The 24,762-nt window shown below is 38.1% G+C and overlaps 1 protein-coding gene across 9 annotated transcripts in view; it reads left to right on the top strand.

Annotated features, from left to right (window-relative positions):
• The window catches only part of LTBP1 (latent transforming growth factor beta binding protein 1), a 492,924-nt gene extending 491,120 nt beyond the window's left edge, over positions 1–1,804 (top strand). For all 9 annotated transcript variants that reach the window (XM_079109942.1, XM_079109941.1, XM_079109940.1 and 6 more), the window contains one exon: positions 963–1,804. In XM_079109942.1, the coding sequence (XP_078966068.1) occupies positions 963–1,144 (182 nt within the window). In that variant the 3' untranslated portion in view covers positions 1,145–1,804. The remainder of the gene's footprint in view (positions 1–962) is intronic.
• Positions 1,805–24,762: the final 22,958 nt, after the last annotated feature.

The raw sequence follows: 24,762 nt of genomic DNA, 5'->3' as shown, positions 1-24,762 counted from the left end.
GGGTTAAAGGTATAGCTCAGGGTTCTAGCCTAGTAGCCCTGGCTCAATCTCATGCTCTGCACATGAAAGAAAAAAAAAAAAAAAAAAAAATCCAGGTGGTAAATATGAAGGAAAAGCCAGAATATCCTAGGTAATTACTCAGACTCCTAAATTTAGCTTTTGATGTGCTGCAGGAAATGACCTTACTGAATTCTTGATACAAACAGAAAGGAGTGTAGACATTTCAAAAACATGTAGTAGCTTCCATAATCATTTTGGATGAAACTCTTCCTGAAACCATCTTTCGTATTGCCTTCCTCCACTTTGAGATGAATAGGAAACATGCATTTGGCATCTCCCTTGTAACTCTAATACGTTTTAGACCCTGTTTACCTCTTTGATAAAAGACCGGACTTGCATTTCTGCTATTTTTCTTCTATTTTTGTCTATTTTTCTTTCTTCAAAGTCAGTTTGCACCAATTTTGCCAGCTTTGGTTTTGTGATTTTTAATTTGTGATGGGTCTGGAAAACAGGTAGCCTGGGTTCTTACAGGTGTTTTGGGCACTTGGCAGCCTAAACAAAACTTGTGTGGAAAGATATCTAAGAGTGTCATAACAAGGCTCTGGAGAGGCTGCCCTGAGAGCTCTTGGCTTGCTCTTTTGATTCCCCTCCATAAATCTGTCATTCCTAAAATTTGAGAAGGAATTTTGTAGTGATATGTTTCCTCCAATTTTCTTGACATTTGGTTATTAAACTGTCAAGATGACAAAATGTTCATTTTGTATTAAATATTAGTGAAAGAAATTCTAGAACTTCCCTGATAATGGACCTTAAGATTACACTTTAAACACAGTAACAGAAGGGACCATACAGCGTATGGGTGATGGGGAGGTGGGTCCCTGGATGCCTCCCTTGAATAGGGTTGGGTTTCTCTATGGATCGATACTAAAGATTGTTCACCTGCACGGTTTGGCTCATTGCAGATGTAAACGAATGTGATGAGTTGAACAACAGGATGTCCCTCTGCAAGAATGCCAAGTGCATTAACACAGAAGGTTCCTACAAATGTTTGTGTCTGCCAGGCTACGTACCTTCTGACAAGCCCAACTACTGCACTCCATTGAATACCGCCTTGAATTTGGAAAAAGACAGTGACCTGGAGTAAGAGAGAATCTACTTAACCTAAGCCCATATACTCTGCACTGTGTAAAGGAAAAGGGAGAAATGTATTATACTTGAGACATTGCACCTAACCCAGAATGTTGGAAATACGGAAACAACAGAGTTGCGCATCCTCCAAAGACAATGAGAGGATTTGGTATGAGCCTGACTGGTGTGACAGACCAAAAGGACATTTCTCTGAAAAACCAGTATATATAGTCTGTTCATATGTAAAATTCAGTGGAAAAGAGGCAGAACAGTGCTGTTATTTTAAACAGAAGTTTGTATTATGATTTTGTTTGTTTTGTTTTTTGTTTTTTACTATTACTTAAATTTGGCATTTAAATAGTGGTGAAAATGTTTTATATAATTTTCATTTTGGGGTTGTGCAGTTCCTTGGCTACTGTTTTTCCTTTTCAGATTCTTAAGAAATCTCGACTGCAAAAGTTTGATGAAATATTGTTAAGCTGTATTATAAGTATTGTGACACAGGGTTCTGCTATTCCTGGTCTGGAGCATTTTTAAAATTAAAATTGTCTGTCCTGTGGAGCAGGCAGTGATCTTGTTTCAAATCTTTTATATGCATTTGGAGAAAAAAAAAAAAAAACTATATTTTCATTGTGTTGTAGAATCTTCATGTTCATTCTTAGCCAAGCTGCTAGCAGGTGTCAATTGGATCCCTTTCCTACATTGAGATGGAAGAATTTATGAGCTTACATTAGTATTATAATATGTAAAGTAAGTCCAGCAAATTTTCAAAACTTGATGATCTCCAGTATATTTACCATTGTATGTTAAAGCAAAATAAATCACCATTTTTGTAGAAAAAATTCTCAGAGTGATTGTCAGTGAGTGCATTTGAACAACTTGTATCCCACCAAGCTTCCCCCCAACCTTTGCTTTTTTAAAAAAGATCTTCTAATTATGTAGTTTTTACAAGTTAATCACAAGTCAATTGTTCGATGCTGTTCTAGGCTGCATTGTTTCCCCCTAAAATGTATTTGTTGAAGTTCTAACGCTAAATACTTGAGAATATGACTATCTCTCAAGACAGGATCTTTAAAGAGGAAATTAAAGTTAAATGAAGTCAATGGGGTGAGCCATAATCCAGTATGACTGGTATCCTTACAAAGAGTTCTTAAGACATAGACACACGCAGAGGAAAGGACATGGGAAAGCACAGAGAGAAGGGGACCACCTATAAATGAAGGAAAGAGACCTCAGGGGAAAAAAGAAGGAAATCACCTCTGCTAAAATCCTGATCTTGAAACTTTAGCTTCCAAAATTGTAAGAAAATAAATTTGTTAAAACCACCCAGTCTGTGGTGCTTTGTTATGGCAGCTCTGGCAAACTAAGACATATATCGCAAGAGTAATGAACAATACTTTCAAAGTTCCTCTCTTTGTTTACTTAATACACATCAATAGTATTGCAGTTTTTTCCTAACTTAAACTGAAATTCAGAATCCATTTTCATTCAACTAAATCATCTATGTTTTAAAAAACAAACGCTTTACAGGCATATACCATGCAGAAAATTCCCCCAATTTAACATTTCCTTTAGGGCCTAGCCTTTTCGTATCTATAGTAGGCAAAATAATGGCACCTCAGAGACGTCAGAAGAACTCCTGGGATCATGTTGTAGCACAGGAGAAGTAAAGTTTCAGTTAAGGTGGCTAATTAACTGGCCTTAAACTGGGGAGATTATCCTGGATTATCTGGATGAGTCCAAAGTGATCATAAAGGTCTTTACAAGAAAGAGGACCTTAAAAGTAAAAGAAGGTGGCAGAAGAAACCAAGAGGAAGTTGTGAATATGGAGACATCAGATGCAACAGGAGAAAGACCACTGAGAGCTTTAAAAATGGAGGAAGCAGGAAGGAAGCCGGAGCCTAGGAATGTGGGCCACTGGCAACTGGAAAAAAAGACTTTTCCTAGAACCTCCAGAAAGGAATGAGCCTGGTCAGCACCTTGAAACCTTTAAGTTCAGTGAGACCTGTGTCAACCTCTAACCCATGGAACTGTGATAAATGTGTGTTTTTGAAGCCGCTAAATCTGCACCAGTTCAAAGCTAATACAGTATGGAAGTTCCTAGAAGATTATTATCTTATCTCAATGTTTTTCAGCTGATATTTATGTAGAAGAAATAGGTAACCTGTTTCCATCCCCAGAAGAAACGTCTAGAGCACCTACATTCTAACATGATGATTGGATGGCATTTCAGTTGTATTTTTAGGAAATTGAGGGATGCGTGTTGAAGGGCATCAAATTTGGTTAGCATTTTCACACAGAGTGTTTATCGTTAGAAATTACTGACATTAGACAGGAGATACCTGTCCATGTAATAAAAATAATTAGCTTTTAATTGGCTTTTTGGAAAGCTTTTTTGGGCAAAATTATTTCACAGTCCTAGGAAAAAAGTGTTGAGTCTGTCATATAAGTTTCTTCTAGCTCCTTTCAGAAGTTACTGAAATTTTACTTATGTCTAGCTGTCCTCACACAAAATTTGAGATTCTGTGTCAGCAACCCCCAATTTGTTGACCAGAAAGAGACAGGCACATATTAAAATGCTTTCTAGGCATTTATTGGATTTATTTTGTAGCAGCTTTTAAGCACCTCATAGTCAAGTAAACTCCAGGTCTCTTCCTTTGTCCACCCATGAGACTGGTCTCTGTACCTTAAATACAGATAACCAATAACGTTTTATTCTTTGTCATAAAACAAAAACTTTTCTCAAAAAAAAAAAATCTGGATTCAGACCTCTAAAGTCATACTCTTAAAATCTGCTATGTTAGTAGAGATGAGCACTAAGTACAAATCCAGCAAACTAAACCCTTAAATCTGTTCAAGTTCTTTCGTACCACTTCATCATAGTTCCCTAAAAATACTCATATGACATTAGGATGTTATAATTTAGTTTTAGTGTTTTTGCACACAGAAAGACTAACTTCTGACTCCAAAATGTACTTTAATTTTGTTCAATCATATCAGCAGAAATGCATATTGGCAGAAATTCTCATTTGCATAAGAATGAAGTTCGTGTACATTTCATTTGAGTCACCAGTGCACTACCTTGTAACTCACTGTTACATGCACTACCTTGTGGAGACAAGATGTACAAGAACAGAATACACCACTGTAAATATGCCTCATTGGGATCTCCAAGGTGGTAGAATCGAGTTACCCAGAACTCATCTCCTTCACAAAGAAGAACCATAGTAACAAATGCATAGCTGCATGTTGAGGTAAGTGACCACAGAAGAACACTGAAAATCAGCAAGAGAGGGACTGGAACCTTGGAAGATTCGGAGACCTTGCATGCATGACAGCATAGAAAGAGAAACAACATAACCCAGCATTAGCCACCCTGGCATAGTGAGTTTCCCCTTTGCAAGGGTAAGGGTGAAAGGGTCCCATCAAATTCTATCAATATAGATTCTGACAATTCTAGATACTGATAAGTTTCAAGACTCTCACAGGCCTTAAGCCCACTTAGAAAAGTAAAATGACATCTGCACAATAGCTTTGCTCTGGACGTGGATCTCAGATCACTTCTCAGTGAACACCCAGAATGCTGTAGTCAGGGGACATCTTGAGAACTGTGCTACTGTCTGAGTTTGGACTTATCTGGGGGTCAGAAATCCTTCCATTGTCCCATCTCTGGAACTCCACAGACATTCCACAAAACTGGTGTGGGGGTAGCTGTTTTGTGAACCCACCTAGGCCAAACAAAGTGACAGCAACCGAACCCCCACTGGGTGCCCTGCACTGTAGGGGACAGGTATAGCAATGTGAAGAGGAACAGAGGGTACCATCATTGAGAACCAGGGTAGGAGGCACCTGCTATCTAAGAAGAAGGGTTCATCCAGTCAAGTAAGGACTCCATCAGTGCCAGGACTGAAGGCAGGCACCAGGTGGTTTCCAGTCCCACCCCCCGGCCCCTGTACCATGCTCAAGTGCCTGTTATAGACAGGGCAGGGAGGGACCACTGATCACTCTGCTTCCCTTCCCTCAAGGCTGGGCTGAGGGGCTGTTATGGATATGAGATCCCCCCAGACTCTTGTGTTTGTGCAAGAATGTTTGGAGGTAAAATGGTTAGATTATGAGGATTGTTACTTAATCAGTTCATCCGAGTTTGAATGGTCTGGCTGCGTGGTAACTGTGGGCAGGTGGAGCATGGCTGGAGGAGGTAGGTCACTGGATGTGTACCCTGGAAGGGTGCATCTTCCCTGTGGCCCCCTATCCCTCACTTTCTCTGCTTCCTGACCACCCCATGAACTGAGCGGTTTTTGTTCACTGGGCCCTTCTGCCATGATGTGCTGTCTCATCCTGTACCCAGAGCAATGGAGTTAGCCACCTATGGATTGAGACCTCTGAAACTGAGCCCCATATTGACTTCTGCTCCTCTAAGTTGTTCTTATCAGGTATTTTGATTACAGCAATGAAAAGTGACTAAAACAGGGGCTTTGAGCAACTCTGTGACTCCATCTGTCACCTTGTCTGTGGGCACATGCTACAGCTAAAGAAATGGGATAAGCCCTAGCTCCAACCATCACCCCACCTCCAAGTGCCCACAGCCAAGGAGGGTACAAGGAACTTTTCCCACAGTCCTGTCTAGATATACACTGCCACCAGTAGAGAGCGACACCATGGTTCCTGCGTCATCCCTCCTATGTGGTTCCCACCACTGCCCCACCTCTGAGTGTAAATGCCACAGAAGGGCAGATGTGGTTCCTGCCACTGTTTTCTCCCTTGTAGCATCTCGTCCCATACCACTGAATGATTAGTGCTCAAGTGCTTCAGGCCCCCACCACTACTGGGGATGCCAATGCCAGAGGCCCCTTCTAGTAACAGAGCTAGAATCAACACTGCTTAAGGAAACCCCATCACCTTATAGGGGCCACCACTATCATCCCTCCGTTGTGTAAACAGACACAGAGTGAGCTCCCCACACCTATTGCTTTCTGTACCACACCTGCCCGAACTGCTAGAATACCCACACTCTTGCATGGTCCACAGAGACAGTGGGTCTCTCTGACTTCACTGTTGTACACAAAGTACCCAAAGTCACTAATCACAGCCAAAGAAGTTAGAGGGAAAATACGCTACAAGGTCCAGCTGGAAATAAAGTCAACATTGCATAACAAACTGACACTATTGCATAACAAAAGGACATATCTTCAGGAGAAAGCTAAGGACACCCCATGAAAGTGGTAGAGATACCTGGTCCAGCACATGTGCAAATCTCACTGTAGAAGTACAGGAATAGGAGAACACAAGGTAATATGAGGACCCCAAAAGAACAAGTCTCTAGCAAAAGGACCTAAAGCTATTAAAATGAATAAAGTGCTAGGATGGCATGGGAAGTTGACCTCTTCTCTTTCATACTTAACCTTGTTCATCTTCCAACTGATTCTTTCTGAGTAGTAAACATAAATGCCTTTCTTAAATTGAGATTTGTTATTGAACAACCACAAAGAAATTTAGTTCTGAGATTCAAGACAGCAGAATACAAAAGGACAACATTTCAGGTGCTCCATAGTTGAGATTTAAGCAGTGGGGGTACCATTTCTCAGCAAGGTTCTGGGAATCCATGGGGACTGTACATGTTCACAGGGTAGAGATTCTCATGCTGAGCTAAATGCAGCCAATAGACTGCACAAGCTGTTTCACACACCACTTAACCAGGCTCAAACTTTAATAATACTTTAATGCAAAGAATAGAAGGGAAAAAACCTCCAAAATAACAACCAGGCCCCAAGTTGGAACAACTTGGGAAAGGGTGGGTCACAGATTCCACTAATGGACATCCAATTTCAAGAAAAAAATAGAATTAACCCATAGGCTATGGGCACCATACATACAAGGGGTCTCAATCTAGATCACACAAGAACATTTTGGCAAGAGAAGGTTATATCCAAAGAAGTCCCTCACATAAGAGTGGAATACTTAAGAGTAATCTATCCCAACAAATGCATAAAAATCAACACAGGAATGTAAGAAACATGAGAAAACAAGGTAATAAGATGCCTTCTAAAACTCAGAATTCACCAGCAACTGACTCCAAAGATACTGAAGTGAATGAAATGTCAGATAAAGTATACAAAAGAATGATTATATAAAAAGGTCAGTGAATTTCAAGAGAACACTAAAAAACAACTGAACAAATTAAGGAATTTAATGGGATAATAAATTCAATGGAATAGAACTATTGAAAAAGAACCAAGCAGAATTCTTAACAATGAAAGACATAACAAATCAAATAAAATGTTCATTTGAAAGTCTCTTTATAGAGTAGACCATACTGAAAACAAAATCTCAGAGCTAGAAGACAAAGTGGCCAGACGTAAACATTCAAATGGTTTTAAAGGAAAGAAAATAAGTAACCATAACCAACATATGCAAGAACTCTGGGATAACATTAAAAGACTAATCATTTAAGAAACACTGGAATCAAACAGGGTTATGAGATGCAGGCTAATGGTAAATACCAAGAGAAAAATTTCCAAACCTTGAGAATGAGGTAGACATCTAGATATGGTGCATTCAGAACCCCAAGAGGACAAAATCAAAAAGCCTCTCTGGCACATTATAATTAAGATGTCTAAAATACAGAACAAGGATAGAAATGTAAAAGTCTAAAGACAAAATGTCAGGTCACATTTAGAGTCAAGTCAATTAGAATTACTTTTGATTTCTCAGCACAAACTCTAAAATTCAGGAGGGCTTGGAATGATGTGTTCCAAGACCTGAAAAAACAAAAACAAAAACAAACAAACAAACAAACAAAAAAAAAAACCTGTCAACCAAGATGGCTATATCTAGCAAAATTACTAATCAAAATCAAGGGAGAAATAAAAATCTTCCAACATGAGCAGAAACTAAAAGAATATTACTACAGAGCCTGTACTACAGAAAATACTTAAGGATATATTAAACACAGAAAAATAAAAAACAAATCTCAGAGCTCACAAATGGACAAATCATTTGAAGAGTAGTTAAGCAAATGAGAAAGAGGAACAAATTAAACACTAGAAATAAATAAAAATGGCAGGAATTATTAAACTTATCTCTATAATAACATTGATTGCAAATTTCTACTTTCCAATTAAAAGAAATCAGCTGGCAGAATGGGTTAAATAAAAACAAGACCCAACTATGTTCCAGGAAGAGATGGCCACAGGCTAAAAGTGAAAGGATGGAAATTGATAAGAAATGCAAATGGAGCCTGAAAACAAGTAGAAGTAGCTACTATCCTATCTAACAAAGCAGACATCAAGCAAAAATTAATCAGAGATAAAGAAGGTTTCTTCATACTGGTAAAGGAAACAATGAAACAAGAAGATACAATAACAGTAAATACTTATGCTCCAGATGTTGGTACACCTAATTATATAAAACAGATACTATTTGGATTAAAACCTCAGATAGACCCCCGTACAATAATATTGGGTGACTTCAACATACTCCTTTTACCAATAAATATGTCATCTAAACATAAACTAGGTAAAGACTTCAGACATAAAATTATTATTAATCAGATGGACTTAAAAGACATTTATAGACTATTTTGTCCAAAAACAGCCAGACTCACTTTCTTTAGCTGCTCATGGAACCTTCTCCAAAATAGACACATCAGACCACAAAGCAGCTCATAGCTTAAAAAAAAAAAAAATAATAATAATAATACAATTCCTTACATCTTATCTGATCATAATAGAATGAAATTAGAAATCAACACTCCCCCCGCAAAAAAAAAAACCCTACACAAAATATATAAACACATGGAGTTTGAAAAAAACACTTTGAATGATGAATGGGTAAATAGGAGAAATCAGGGAGAAATTTTAAAAATTCTTAAAATCAAATGAGAATAGCGATATAAAATGCCAGAACCTCTGGGACATTGTGAAGGTGTTTCTAAGAAGAAAGTTTACAGCTATGAGTGCCCATATTAAAAAAATTTAAAAGATTCCAAGTAAACAACTTAATAATGTATCTCAAGGTCCATGAAAAACAAGAACAAATCAATTCCAAAACTAATAGAAGGAAGTAAATAATTAAGATTAGAGACAAAAAAAAAAATCAATGAAATAGAGAATAAACAATACAAAGGATCAGTGAAACAAAGAACTGGTTCTTTGAAAGAATAGACAAGATTGAAAGACCCTTCACCAAACTAATGAAAAGAAAAAGAGAGAAAACAAAAATTAGAGATGAAAACAGGAGAAAACACCACAGACATCACAGAAATCCAGAGGAAAATTGGGAACTATTCTGGACACTTACTAAGTTTTCCAACTTATTAAAGTTTTAAATGAATAGAAAAAAAGAAAATGAATAGACCCATATGACCTGCCAAAATTGAATCAAGAAGAAATAGAAAACCTAAACAACTAGTAACTGTAGGGAACATTCCTCAAGCTTATCTGACAGCAGTTGCTGACACCATGGTCTAAGTAAGTAAAACAGTCTGGACAGAGAAGCTGAGGTAATGGTAAAGACTCGCCATGGAATGAAGGTCTTTGCAGTTGCTGAGGCTGAGTTAACGAGCTGGGGGCAGGCCTTGCTTATCAAGCATCCCAGCAAGCTGTGATGTGAGCTCACCTGCGCTGCCTTGCCTCATGCCGTGTGCAGGACCTTACCATCCCCCCAGTCCTTTGTCTCAGACTTATTGCTGGGCAGAATTACTTAGGCTTACTTGGTTTGTTTACATTATCTCGATGTATAGTTCACCCATAGGCTGATTCTATTACGCTTTAACAAGCGTGTTAACCTGATTGGATAATGTGCCTATATATGTCTTGTACAATCCTAAGTAAAATTAGATCTGTGCCTTCAGAACCCAGTCTTTGATGTCTGAATGAACTGGGTAGACATTGTTGTCCTCACCCTCAGCGGCACATCGACAAGTAACTAGTGATGAGACACAAGCAATAATAAAATCTTTCTGACAAAGAATAGCCCAGGACCATATGGATTCTCAGCTGAATTCTACCAGATCTTTAAAGAACTGATGTGAATGCTCCTCAAATTATTCCACGAAGTAGAATGGGATGGAATACTTCAAAATTTATTCTCTGAAGTCAGTATCACTCTCATATGAAAACCAAATCAAGACATATTGAAGAAAGAAAACTACAGACCAATATCCCTGATGAACTTTGATATAAAAATCATAATGAAATATTAGCATATCATATTCAACAACATATTAAGATGATTGTACATCATGATCAAATTGGTTTTATCTCAGGGTTGCAAGGGTGATCTAATATACCCAGATTAATAAATGTAATTCATCACATAAATAAAATGAAAAACAAAAATCACAGTCATTAAGAGATGCAGAGAAAGCCTGTGACAAAATTCAGCACCTATTCATGATTAAAAAAAAAAAAAAAGACTGAAGAAACTACAGACAGAAGAAACTTACCTCAACAGTATGAATGCTATATGTGATAAACCCAAAACCAACATCTTGGTAAATGGGGAAAAACTGAAAGCATTTCCTTTGAAATCCAGAACAAGATGTCCCCTCTAACCACTCCTATTCAGTATAATTCTTGAAACTCTATCCTGAGCAATCAGGCAAGAGAAGGAAACTAGAGTGATACAAATAGGAAAAGAAGACGCCAAATTATCTCTGCTGATTACATGATCCTGTATCTAGAACACCCCCAACACTCCACCAAATGACTTCTAGAGCTGATAAACAAATACAGCAAAGTATCAGGTTACAAAATCAACACACAAAAAAATCAATATCTTTCCCATAAACCAATAATGAATCTGCTGTGAAGGAGCTCAGGAAAACAATTCCATTCACAAGAGCCTCAATTGCACATGAACGAACACACATGAACACACACACACACACACACACACACACACACCTAGGAACAAAACTAACCAAGGAGCTAAAAGACTTCTATAATGAAAAACTGTAGAACACTGAAGAAAGAAATTGAAGAAGACAGAAGATGAAAAAAGCTCTCATTTTCATGAATAGGCAGAACTAGTAAAAGGGTCATACTAAATACCAAAAGCAGGATGTAAATTCAGTGCAATCCCTATCAAAGTCCCAATGACAGTCTTCATAGAACTAGAAAAATGTCCTAAAACTCATATGGAAGAACAGAAGACCCTGAATAGCCAAGGCAATCTTGAGCAAAAAGATCAAAGCCGGAGGTATCATAATTTTGGATTTTGAGACATACTACAGAGCCATGGTAACCAAAACAGCATGGCATTTATGTAAAAAAGAGATGGAAACAATTAATAGAATAGAGGTAAAAAAATAAACCCCTTGATTTATAGTGAACTCATTCTCAACATAGACACCCTACTTTTGAAAAAGGATAGCTTCTTCAATAGATGGTGCTGAGAAAACCATATACCCACAAGCAGAAGATTGGAACTTGGCCCCTATCTCTCACCCTGTATAAAAGTCAACTAAAAATGGATCAAAGTCCAAAATATAAAAAGCTCTGAAACAATCAGAATAAAACAGGGGAAATTCTTCAAGATATGGGTTTAGGAAATGATTAGGATCCCAAAAGCAGTGGAAACAAAAGCAAAAATAGACAAGTGGGATTACCTCAAACTAAAAAGCTTCTGCACAGCCAAGGAAACAAGAAACAGAGTGCAGAAGCTACCTACAGAAGGGGAGAAAATATTTGCAAATTGTATGTCTGACAAGGGGTTGATATATAAAACTCAGGAAGCACCAAATAACCCGATTTAAAAATGGGGACTAATTTAATTCTTCTTTAAGATCGAGTAATATTCCATCATATGTACACACACACACACACACACACACACACATATACATATATATATCACATTTTTTAATCCATTAATCTGTTGAAGGGCACCTAAGTTGGCTCCATAGTTTAGTTATTGTGAATTGTGTACTACTATAAACATTGATGTGACTGTATCACTGTAATATGCTGATTTTAAGTCCTTTGGGTATAAACTGAGACATGGAATAGCTGGGTTAAATGGTGGTTTCATTCCAAGTTTTCTGAGAAATCTCCATACCGCTTTCCATAATGGTTGCACCAATTTATGGAGCTAGAGAATATCATGCGAAGCAAAATAAACTAATACCAAAAAACCAAAAGCCAAATGTTTTCTCTGATATGCGAATGCTAATCTACAATGTGGGGGGCTAGGGAAAAATAAAGTTACTTTAGATTAGGTAGAGGCGATTGAAGGAGGTGGGTATGTGGATAGGAAGGATAGTAGAATGAACCAGATGCTATTACCCTGTGTACACATACAACTATATGACTGATGGGACTCTCCATCATGTATAACCAGAAGAATGAGAAATTATACTCCATTATATATGATGTGTTAAAGTGCATTCTACTGTCATGTATAACTAATTAAAACAAATAAAAATTTAAAGATAAAAGAAAATGCAGCCAAGGTCCTGAATAGACAATGTATAGATGGCTAAATACAAATGACTAATAAATACTACATATAAAACTCTGTTCAACCCCTTTAATAAAGATGCAAATTGAGGGGCTGGGGAGATAGCTCAGTCGGTAGAGTGCTTGCCTTGTAAGCACAAGGCCCTGGGTTTGATCCCCAGCACCCCCCCAAAAAAGATGCAAATTGATATCACGAAAAATGGGGACTAAATCTAAACAGACATTTCTCAAAAGAAGGCAAATGAATGGCCAACAGGTATGTGAAAAAATGCTCAACATTAATCATTAGGGAATTGCAAATTAAAACCACGAGGTATCGCCTACCTCAATAAGGATGGCTGTTATCACAAGGACTAAAGTAAACAATTGCTGACAAGGACATGGAGAAAAGGGAACCCTTGTTTGCAGTCGTAGGAATGTGAAATAGCACAGCCATTATGGAACAACAGTACAGAGGGACCTTAAATAACTAAAAATAGATCAACCACAAGATCCAGGAAGCCCATTCCTGGATATAGACCCAAAGGAAATGAAATCAGAATGTCCAAGACACATCTGGACTGCAGCGTTCACTGCAGCACTAGTCGCAATAGCCAAGCAATGGAAACAACCTGAGTGTCCATCAACAGATGACCAGATTTTTTTTTCCCCAATTACACAAGGGAATGAACCTCACTATAAAGAAGAAGGAAATCCTATCATTTGCAGCAACATGGATAGAACAGCAGATCATTATGTTAGGTGCCACAGCCAGTCACTGAAAGACAAGGACCAGGTGATCTCACTCCTGTGGAATCTGAAAAAGCTGACCTCATGGAAGTTGACAGCAGAAGGGTGGGTACCAGAGGCGGGGGCGGTGGGGGGAGAGAGAAAGGCCGACTAATGGGTCCTGAGCTGTAGGTGGACAGGAGGGAGGAGTTCTAGAGTGTGCAGCAGGGTGACTAGATGATAGTAATGAACCATATGTTTCCAACAGCTGGAAGAGGGATTTTGAAAGTGTGCACCATATGATGAAAAATGGTGGAGTGAGACAGACATCTTACCCTATGTACACGTATGATTACACCAATGGTATGAATCTACATCGTGCACAACCATAGAAAAGAAATGATGTACCCCATTTGTGTACAATGAATCAAAATGCAGCCTGTAAAAAAATTTTAAAAATTAATTAAAAAAAAGAGAAAGTGGTCACTATAAAGAAATGACAAATGTTTGAGGAGACAGTTTTAACATCATTTAAACATAATACATATGTTTGATACATATATCAAAAAGTTATAGGTACCCCAATAATGTGTGTAATTTTTATGTTTTTAAGTATCAGTTAAAAAACAAATTATAAAAAATAAAAATTTTGAATCAAAAAAAAAAAAAAGAAACAAGAATGTGTTCTTCGAAAAGATAAACAAAAACAAACCTTTAATTAGGATAAGACAGACAGAAGACCAGAGTAAATTAGGCATAGAAAAAGGAGATGTTACAACCAATACGGCAGAAACACAAAGGATCATTAGGAATTATTAGGAAAACAATATGAAAGCAAATTGAAAACCCTGGAAGAAATGGACACATTCTGGGCACAAGACCTACAAAAATTAAACCGGGGCTGGGTTGTGGCTCAGTGGTAGAGAGCTTGCCTAGCACGTGTGAGGCACTGGGCTCTATTCTCAGCACCACATACAAATAAATGAATTTAAAAAATAAAGGTCCACCAACAACTAAAAAAAATTTTAAAAAATTAAACCATAAAAAAATCTAATAGACCGATAACAAGTGATGAGATTGAATTAGTAATAGTTTCGCAACACAGAAATGCCCAGGACTTACCAGCTTCACTGCTGTATTTATCAAAATTTTAAAGAAAAATTAACATCAATTCTCAAATTCAAACTATTCTGTAGAATTGAGAGGGAGGGTACCCTTTCAAACTCATTCTATGAGGCCAGCAGTACCCTGTTAATGACACCAGACAAGGACACAACAACAAAATAAATAAATAAAACTAAAGACAAATGTCCCTAATGAACAGATTCAAAATTTCTCAACAGAATACTAGCAACATATGCAAATGAATGAACATAATGCATCACATTAACAGAATAAAGGATTAAATCATGCAATCCTCTCAGTTGATGCACAGAAAGCATTTGATAAAATGCAACATCTTCATGATAAAAGCCCAAAACAAATTAGGTATAGAAGGATTATGCCTTCACATAATAAAAGCTATATATAAGAAACACACAGTCAAAATTATACCAAATGGAAAAAAGCTGAAAGCATTTCTTGTAAGTTCTTGTAAGATCAGGAACAAGGCCAGGGTGCCCACTCTTTATTCAATATAAAAACAGAAGTTTTAGCCAGAACAATTAGGCAAAAGAAAGAAATAAAAGTCATACAAATAGGGAGGAAGTCAAATTATCCCTGTTTGCAGATAATATGATTCTATAAATATAGAATAACCTCGAGACTCCATCAAAAGACTATTAGGGCTGGTAAAGGAATTCAATAAGGCAAGAGCATTAAAAAAACCAGCATATAAAATCAACAGCTTTTGTATACACCAACAATGAATTTACTGAGAAAGACATGAAAGCAATCCCATTTACAATAGCTATCAAAAACTAAAATGACTAGGGATAAAATTAACCAAGGAAGTAAAAGACCTTTACAATGAAAATTACAAAACATCGAAGAAAGAAATTGAAACAAACAAAAAAAATGGAAAGTCATCCCCTGTTCATGGATTAGAAGAATCAATATTCTTAAAATACCCAATATTGTTAAGTTACCCAGAGCATCTACAAATGCCATACAATCCCCATCAAAAGGCCAGTGATATAATTCACAGAACTAGAAAATACCATCCTAAGTGCACATGGAAGCACAGAAGACCTCAAACAGCCACAGCAAAGCTGAGCAGAAAGACCAAACCTGGATGCATCACATTCCTGATCTCAAGACATCACAGAGCCAAAACAGCACGGTGCATAAAAACAGGCACAGACCAGTGGAGCTTCCTTTGGACTCACTTTAGTCTCCTGCTTCCGTTGTCCGCCTGTGGCCTCTCTCCACTCCTCACCCCAGAAGCTTTCCTCAAAGCCAACCCGGCCAGCAGAGGAACCCCATTTTAGGCTCTGTGCTGTCACCATCCTCATCCCTTCTGCAAGCTGACTCACCCCCATCCTCTTAGGCTCTTCTCTCTGGTCTCCACCTTCCTTGCAGGCTTGCTTCCCTGGCATGTTTACAGTAAATGCTGGGTTTATAAGTGTACCTTCTGCAGATCTGCTCTCATTTTATAGATGAAGTCTCTTCCCACTTAAAAGGAAAATTCTTTAGACCAACCTTGGTAGATTTTAGTGGAGCAAAACACAATTTGTAAATGGAGGAGCTCCCAGAACCAGAGTTGGGAATTCCAACCAAAAACACAGCATTTATAGGAAAAAAGAAACAAGGCAGAGAAAACAACTCAACTGACTGCAGCCTAGTTCGAGAGTCAATTAGTTCCACCTTACCTAGTTAATTGTTTACAGCCCAGTTAGTTTATTGGCTACAGAGTCTTCTACAGCCAGTCAATGCTCAGTTACTATGATTAAACTTTATTGGTTTGGTCTGTCGTGTCCAGTGAAGGTGCTCAGTCCAAATCCATGGTTGCCTAGACTATTTATTTAATATCACTCACTCAGGTTGTGGTCCCACAGCACTGGGACTAGTGATGCTGTGGCTCCAGTCCTAGGCAGGGAGCATCCTACCTGCATCTACCATGCCTTTCCATGATCTCCCTTCCCAAACATCAAAGCTGTATTTACTGATTGCTAGTTCTGTGCCCAGTCTACCCATTAGCTTCCATGATGAAGCATAATTCTTCCCTTGTTAAGAATGAGGAAACTGTGACTTGAAGAGGTTAGGGATCTTGCTGAGGGTCCCACAACTAATAATAATAACATGAGTCCCCAGCCCATATGTATACCCATTACACATACAGACTGATTTTCTCGTAGTCTTTCTTGGGAAGAAAACACACACTTCTCAAGTTACAACAGAAAATAAAAATTCACCATGACCCAAGATCAAATTTCTTTTGCCAGAGAAGTTTCTTTGGCAGAGTCCCTCAGGGAAAGCCCTTCTTCAGGCTCCTAGGCAGTTAGCATGAGTAAGTCCCAGGTCACAAAGTCTAAGCAGGATGTCAGACTGAGGGCATGCATCCTATCCCATCCATCCATTCATCCATCCATCCATTCATCCATCCATCCTTCCATTCATCCATTCATCCATCCACCCACACATCCATCCATCCATCCTTCCATCCATTCTTCCATCCATCCATCCATCCATCCATCCATCCATCCATCCATCCATCCCTTCCATCCATCCTTTCAATAAAAGGTTATGTGCTGGTTGGTATGCAGATGCTGGAACCCAGTCAATGGTGATCTAGAAAAAAAATCACCCTGTCCTCATGGAGCTGCAATCCTAGTAGGAGAATAATAGCAAATATAAAATCTGGTAGTAAAAACTTCTGAAGATAGAGGATGACAGAGGGATGTTATTTTATGTGAGATTGAGAAAGTCATCTAATGACATTCTATTTCAACAAAGGCCTCGGTGAAGTAAAGCATAAAAAGCCTGTGGACATCTTGAGGAAGGAGTCTCTCTCTGTTTAAGGAGGTATAAAGGACCTGAGGTGAGAACATCAGGGGAATTTTAGAACCAGAAAAGTCAGTGTGCCTTCAGTGGAAAAAGAGAACCCCCAGAAAGTGGCAGGTGATGTGATGAGAGGAAAATGGAAGCCCCATCATGTGAGCTTTATGGACCAGGTAGTCATCTTTGTTACCAAGGTGTCTTAAAAGTTCCCCTTCAACCTTTAGGCATTTCATCTTTTTTTTTTTTCAGTGCTGGGGATTGAACCCAGGGCCTTGTGCTTGCGAGGCAAGCACTCTACCAACTGGGCTATATCCCCAGCCCACAGTGTTTCATCTTTTTAAACCCATTTCCAGCATTTCCAGACTTAAATCTCTTTGAGTGGTGAATAGTTTTTCTGCTATCCATAAGCAAACTTCTCTCTTCCTCTCCATAGAGATTGTTTCCCCTGGTTCCTTCCCTTGTGGCTTTGATAGTTCTCTGCCATTATACTAAGCTATAAAAATCCCAGACCCTTCTAAGACACATACAGAACAGGATATCATGCTGCTCCTGAGCCCCAAATGGAATGTCCTGCTTTTGGAAGAGAAAATAGCCTTTTCCTCTCACTATTCACAAAGGCTCAATGAGCAAAGTTAAAAAGGATAATGAAACCCTCCTAAGGAAATAGCAAGGGGGCAGCTGTTGGGGGCCATGCCCAGCTGGATCACTTGCCGCCCCTTCCCTTTAAGTCAAAGAATTCCTAGCAGGTGGGATCCTGGGGGTGTTTTGTGATAACTGAGGTACAAAAATTCACAGGGTGGGAGGAACAGAGTAGAAAGTGATTGAAAGAGGAAAGTGGTTTGTTCAGAACTTTTCTATTGAGGAGAACTTGATAGGCATTAATTAGCCTTTGCTAAGATTTTAATGGTGAAGGAGTTGCCATTATGCATTTAATCAGTTCCATAAACAATTGTTAAACATTTTTTGTACTAGGCATTGTGCTAGGCTCTGGGGATATGGACCCCATACTTATCTCAGAAGACAGATGGGAGCCCAACTAACCATAAGTTACCAGGGATAATAATCTCATGGAAGTTAGAATTAAGTGTTAACAAAAAAAAGAAGCATCTTATTCTGCTTGGGGTTGGTGTGAGAAGTCCTAAAAAGAAGATAATGCAATTGAAATTGTATGGAGCTTGAATTTCACTAGGAAAAAGAAAAGAATGTAGCCAATTATCTACCTACCCCTTCCTTTATGTCCCTGAATATGCTCTTAGTCTTAACAGTGGATTTGGCATATTAGAGCACCTACCTGGGTCTTAACTTTTGCCTCTTCCACAGATAGCCATCAGATCTTGAGCAAGTCTCTATCTCTTGTAATTTATTTGTCATCAGCAATGAATCTGATATTCTATCCATGTCAAAAATTGTCTAATTCTTTAATTTTTCTTTCATCAATTGTCTTCTCTTTCCCAACCTGATGCCTTAATCCCTTTTGACTGTGATTACATAATTGATTCACTACCTTACAATAGTTTAATAAGGCCTATGGCATCACGAATTTTTGTTTGAAAAGCTGGGGCTTTAAATGGACATCCAATAGATACATAGAACAGGGGTGATGGCTGGAGCAGTGCACCAGTGCTCTATCTTTTCATTCTCTTAAACCCTTTGCTTTTATATATACTGTGTTGGTCAGCTTTCCTTGCTATAACAAATACCTGAGGTAAGTCAACTTAAAAAGAAGAAAGGATTATTTTGGCTCATGGTTTCAGAGGTTTCAACTTATGGTCATTTGACCCTTGTTGCTTTAGGCTACTCACTTTCTGGCAATAGGGAAGCAAAAAATGAGAAACAGGAAGGGTCAAGGGTTTCAATATTGCCTTCAAGGGCCCAACCCCAATGACATAACATCCACTAGTGCCTATCTCTTAATGGTTCAATCACCTCCCAGCAGTGCCACAGCTGACGACCAAAGCTTTAACTCATGGGCCTTTGGAGGACACTTCCAAACCACAGCATATACATTTTAGAATCAGTCTGTCATTTCAAAAATAAAACCAAAAGCACACCCTGTTGGAATTTTGATTAGAATAGCATCGATTGTGCAGGTCAGTTTAGTTTATGGAGAAATAACATCTTCACAATAATGAGCTTTCTGATCCATGGCATTTATTTAGCTTTCTTTAATGTCTGTTAATAAGTTTTATAGGGGTTTCAAGATGGTGGACTATAGGGTGACTGCATTTCATGTCGCTCCAGGACTCAGGATTCAAGAAGAGGAGGTATTGAGAGACTCGGGACCAACTCAGAGCTGCCAGGTGAGTCTCTCCCACTGGGCGAGGTGCCTCCACCTGGGTGGTAGGTCCAGGTCACGGGAAGCTTCTTGGAGGAGGGGTGCCCAGCGAGAGACTTCCTCACAGGGCGAGGTTCCTGGGCCCAGGTGGTAGCTCTGGACTGAAGGGAACTTCTTGGAGGAGAGCTGCCCAGTGAGTCTTCCCCACCGGGTGAGTCATCCCCACCGGTGAGGCTTTCCCACAGGTGAGGCTTTCCCACTGGGGCAGAAGAACCAGTGACCCAGACCCAGACCAGCTGTGCCCCAGACTACAGTCTAGTCCCCCTTTGGTTGACCATCAGTCAACAAGTGGAGGCACCTCTGCCCACTAGCAGAGAATGTATCCCACGTGAAGGCCACCACCCCTAGAGGGGCAGCTTCATTGTGGATCACTGCATTATCAAGTTCCTCCAAGACTTCAGGTTACTGAAGGATAGGAGGTGAGTTATTGAAAATCTACAGGGATACTGTAAGTCAATAGAGGAAATCTGCAATATCTCAGAGTTTCACTACATAGAGGGGAAGATACCTGAGCAATATAAGAAAACAAGGGAAGAAAATGTCCCAAACAAACCTAGATGCTACATCAATAAAATCCAAAGACAGCATGGCAGAAGAAATGACAGAAAAGGAGTTCAGAATGTATATAATTAAAATGATCAGAGAAGCAAACAATGAGATGAAAGAGCAAATGCAGGCATTGAATTATCACACCAATCAACAGTTAAAAGAGCAAATGTGGGAAGCAAAAGATCATTTCAATAAAGAGTTAGAAATACTGAAAAAAAACCAAACAGAAATCCTAGAAATGAAGGAAACAATAAATCAAATTAAAAACTCCGTAGAAAGCATAACCAATAGGATAGAACACCTGGAAGACAGAATCTCAGACATTGAAGACAAAATATTTAATCTTGAAAACAAAGTTGACCAAACAGAGAAGATGGTAAGAAATCATGAACAGAATTGACAAGAATTATGGGATATCATGAAAAGGCCAAATTTAAGAATTACTGGGATTGAGGAAGGCTTAGAGAAACAAACCAAAAGAATGAACAATCTATTCAATGAAATAATATCAGAAAATATCCCAAACCTGAAGAACAAAATGAAAATCAATTACAGGAGGCTTATAGGACTCCAAACATACAAAATTACAACAGACCCACACCAAGGCACATTATAATGAAAATACCTAACATACAAAACAAAGACAGAATTTTGAAGGCTGTGAAAGAAAAAATCGAATTACATTCAGGGGGAAACCAATACAGATATCAGCAGATTTTTCAACCCAGACCTAAATCTAGAAGGGCCTGGAACAACATTTTTCAAGCTCTGAAAAAAAAATGGATGCCAACCAAGAATCTTATACCCAGCAAAACTTACCTTCAGATTTGACGATGAAATAAAATCCTTCCATGATAAACAAAAACTAAAAGAATTTACAAAAAGAAAGCCAGTGCTACAGAACATTCTCAGCAAAATATTCCATGAGGAAGAGCGATCTTCTCAGCAGCATATGGATCCTTCTCTAAAATAGACCATATATTATGCCACAAAGCTACTGTTAGCAAATACAAGAAGATAGAGATACTACCTTGTATTCTATCAGATCATAATGGATTGAAATTAGATGTAAATGAGAATAAAAAACAGAAACTACTCCAGTACCTGGAGATTAAGTAATAGCTATTGAATGATGAATGGTTAACAGAAGACATCAAGGGGGAAATAAAAAAAATTCTTAGAAGTAAACGAGAACAAAGATACATCATATCAACATCTCTGGGACACTATGAAAGCAGTACTTAGGGAAAATTTATTTCATGGAGCTCTTTCAATAAAAGAAGAAAAAAAATCAACAAATAAACGACCTAACACTACAGCTCAAAGTCCTAGAAAAAGAAGAACAGAGGAACACCGAAAGTAGTAGAAGACAGGAAATAGTTAAAATCAGAGCTGAAATCAATGAAATTGAAACAAAAGAAACAATCAAAAAGATTGACAAAATAAAAAGTTGGTTCTTTGAAAAAATAAACAAAATTGATAAACCCTTAGCCACACTAACAAAGAGGAGAGAGAAAACTCAAATTACTAAAATTTGGAATGAACAAGGAAATATCATGACAGACATGATTGAAATACAAAACATAATCAGCAGCTATTTTGAAAATCTGTACTCTAACAAAATAGAAAATCTTGTAGACATCAACAGGTTTCTAGAGACATATGAATTACCTAAACTGAACCAAGAGGACATACACAATTTAAATAGATCAATTTCAAGTAATGAAATAGAAGAAGTCATCAAAAGTCTACCAACAAAGAAAAGTCTGGGACCAGATGGGTTCTCAGCCAAGTTCTACAAAACCTTTAAAGAAGAGCTCATTCCAATACTTCTCAAAGTATTTCATGAAATAGAAGAGGAGGGAACCCTCCCAAACTCATTCTATGAAGCTAATATCGCCCTGATACCTAAGCCAGACAGAGACACATCAAGGAAAGAAAATTTCAGACCAAGATCCTTAATGAACATTGATGCAAAAATTCTCAACAGAATTTTAGCAAATTGCATACAAAAATATATTTAAAAGATAGTGCACCATGATCAAGTGGGCTTTATCCCAGGGATGCAAGGTTGGTTCAACATCTGGAAATCAATAAATGTAACTCACCATATCAACAGACTTAAAGTCAAGAATCACATGATTATTTTGATAGATGCAGAAAAAGCATGCTCAAAACACTAGAAAAAATAGGGATAGTGGGAACATTCCTTAACATTGTAAAAGCTATCTATGCTAAACCCATGGCCAATATCATTCTAAATGGTGAAAAACTGAAAGCATTCCCCCTAAAAACTGGAACAAGGCAGGGATGCCCTCTTTCACCACTTCTATTCAACATCGTTCTTGAGACTCTGGCCAGAGCAATTAGACAAACCAAAGAAATTAAAGGGATACAAATTGGAAAAGAAGAAGTCAAACTATCCCTGTTCGCTGATGACATGATTATATATTTAGAGGAATTGGGAAATTCCACCAGAAAACTTTTAGAACTCATAAGTGAATTCAGTAAAGTAGCAGGATATAAGATCAATGCTCATAAATCTAATGCATTTTTATACATAAGTGATGAATCCTCAGAAAGAGAAGTTAGGAAAACTACCCCATTCAAGTAGCCTTGAAAAAAAGAAAATACTCGGGACTCAATCTAACAAAAGAGGTGAAAGACCTCTACAAAGAGAAGTACAGAACACTAAAGAAAGAAATTAAAGAAAACCTTAGAAGACAGAAAGATCTCCCATGTTCTTGGATAGGCACAATTAATATTGTCAAAATGGCCATAATACCAAAAGTGCTATGCAGATTCGATGCAATTCCAATTAAAATCCCAATGACGTACCTCACAGAAATAGAGCAAGCAATCTTGAAATTCATCTGGAAGAATAAGAAACCCAGAATAGCTAAAGCAATCCTTAGCAGGAAGAGTGAAGCAGGGGATATCGCAATACCAGAACTTCAACTATACTACAAAGCAATAGTAACAAAAACAGCATGGTATTGGCACCAAAATAGGTAGATCAGTGGTACAGAATAGAGGACACAGACACAAACCCAAATAAATACAGTTTTATCATACTAGACAAAGTTGCCAAAAATATGCAATGGAGAAAAGACAGCCTGTTTAACAAATGGTGCTGGGAAAACTGGAAATCCATATGCAATGGAATGAAACTAAACCCCTATCTCTCACCCTGCGCAGAAATCAACTCAAAATGGATCAAGGACCTTGGAATCAGACCAGTGACCCTTCATCTTATAGAAGAAAAAGTAGGTCCATACCTTCAACTTTTTGGCTTAGGATCAGACTTCCTTAACAGGACTCCATAGCACAAGAAATAAAAGCAAGAATCAATAACTGGGATAGATTCAAACTAAAAAGCTTTCTCTCAGCAAAAGAAACTATCAGCAATGTGAAGAGAGGGCCTATAGAATGGGAGAAAATCTTTGCCACTCATACTTCAGATAGAGCACTAATTTCCAGAATATATAAAGAACTCAAAGAACTTTACCCCAAGAATACAAATAACCCAATCAATAAATGGGCTAAGGAAATGAACAGACACTTCACTGAAGAAGATCTACAAGCAATCAATAGATATATGAAAAAATGTTCAACATCTACAGTAATAAGAGGAATGCAAATCAAAACTACCCTAAGATTCCATCTCACCCCAATTAGAATGGTGATTATTAATATTACAAGCAATAATAGATGTTGGCGAGGATGTGGGGGAAAAAGGTACACTCATACACTCCTGGTGGGTTTGTGCAGCCTAGAAAGCACCCTCTAGAAAGCAGTGTGGAGATTCCTTAGAAAATCTGGAATGGAACCACCATTTGACCCAGCCATCCCACTCCTTGGCCTATACGCAAATGACTTAAAATCAGCATACTACAGTGATGCAGCCACATCAATGTTCATAGCTGCTTAATTCACAATAGCCAGATTGTGGAACCAACCTAGATGCCCTTCAATTGATGAATGGATAATGAAACTGTGGTATATATATACAATGGAATATTACTCAGCCATAAAGAATGATAAAATTATGGCATTTGCAGGCAAATGGATGAAATTGGAGAATATCATGCGAAGTGAGATAAGCCAATCTCAAAAAACCAAAGGACGAATGATCTTGCTGATAAGTGGATGATGATACATAATGGGGGTAAGAATGGAGGAAGGAGTGACTGTATAGAGGGAAAAGAGGGGTGGGAGGGGTGGGAAGGGGGGAAGGAAAAATAACAGAATGAATCAAACACCATTATCCTATGTAAATGTATGATTACACAAATGGCACGCCTCTACTTCATGTACAACCAGAGAAACACGTTGTACCCCATTTGTTTACAATTAAAAAAAAAAGAAAAAAAGTAAGTTTTAAAATTTTCTTCAGAAAGTTTTTATAAATATTTTAGTTGATTTATGTCAATTATCTGTTTTTGGTTGCTATTGGAGATTCTCTTTAAAGAGAAACATCTGTTTAATAGTGTGCTTCTGATGTATTGACTCATGTCAGTCACAGTCTTATTAAACTCTCTTCTCAATTAAATGACTTAAGTTGTTTGAAGATTTTATTGTACCTTCTATGAATAGTAATAGTTTTGTTTCTTCCTTTTCAGTCTGCATAGTTTTAATTTTCTT

This window comes from Sciurus vulgaris, assembly GCF_902686455.1.
Source record: "Sciurus vulgaris genome assembly, chromosome: 14".
NCBI classification, from domain to species: domain Eukaryota; kingdom Metazoa; phylum Chordata; class Mammalia; order Rodentia; family Sciuridae; genus Sciurus; species Sciurus vulgaris.
The sequence above is the reverse complement of the archived record's forward strand: the minus strand, read 5'-3'. Positions and strand labels throughout refer to the sequence as shown.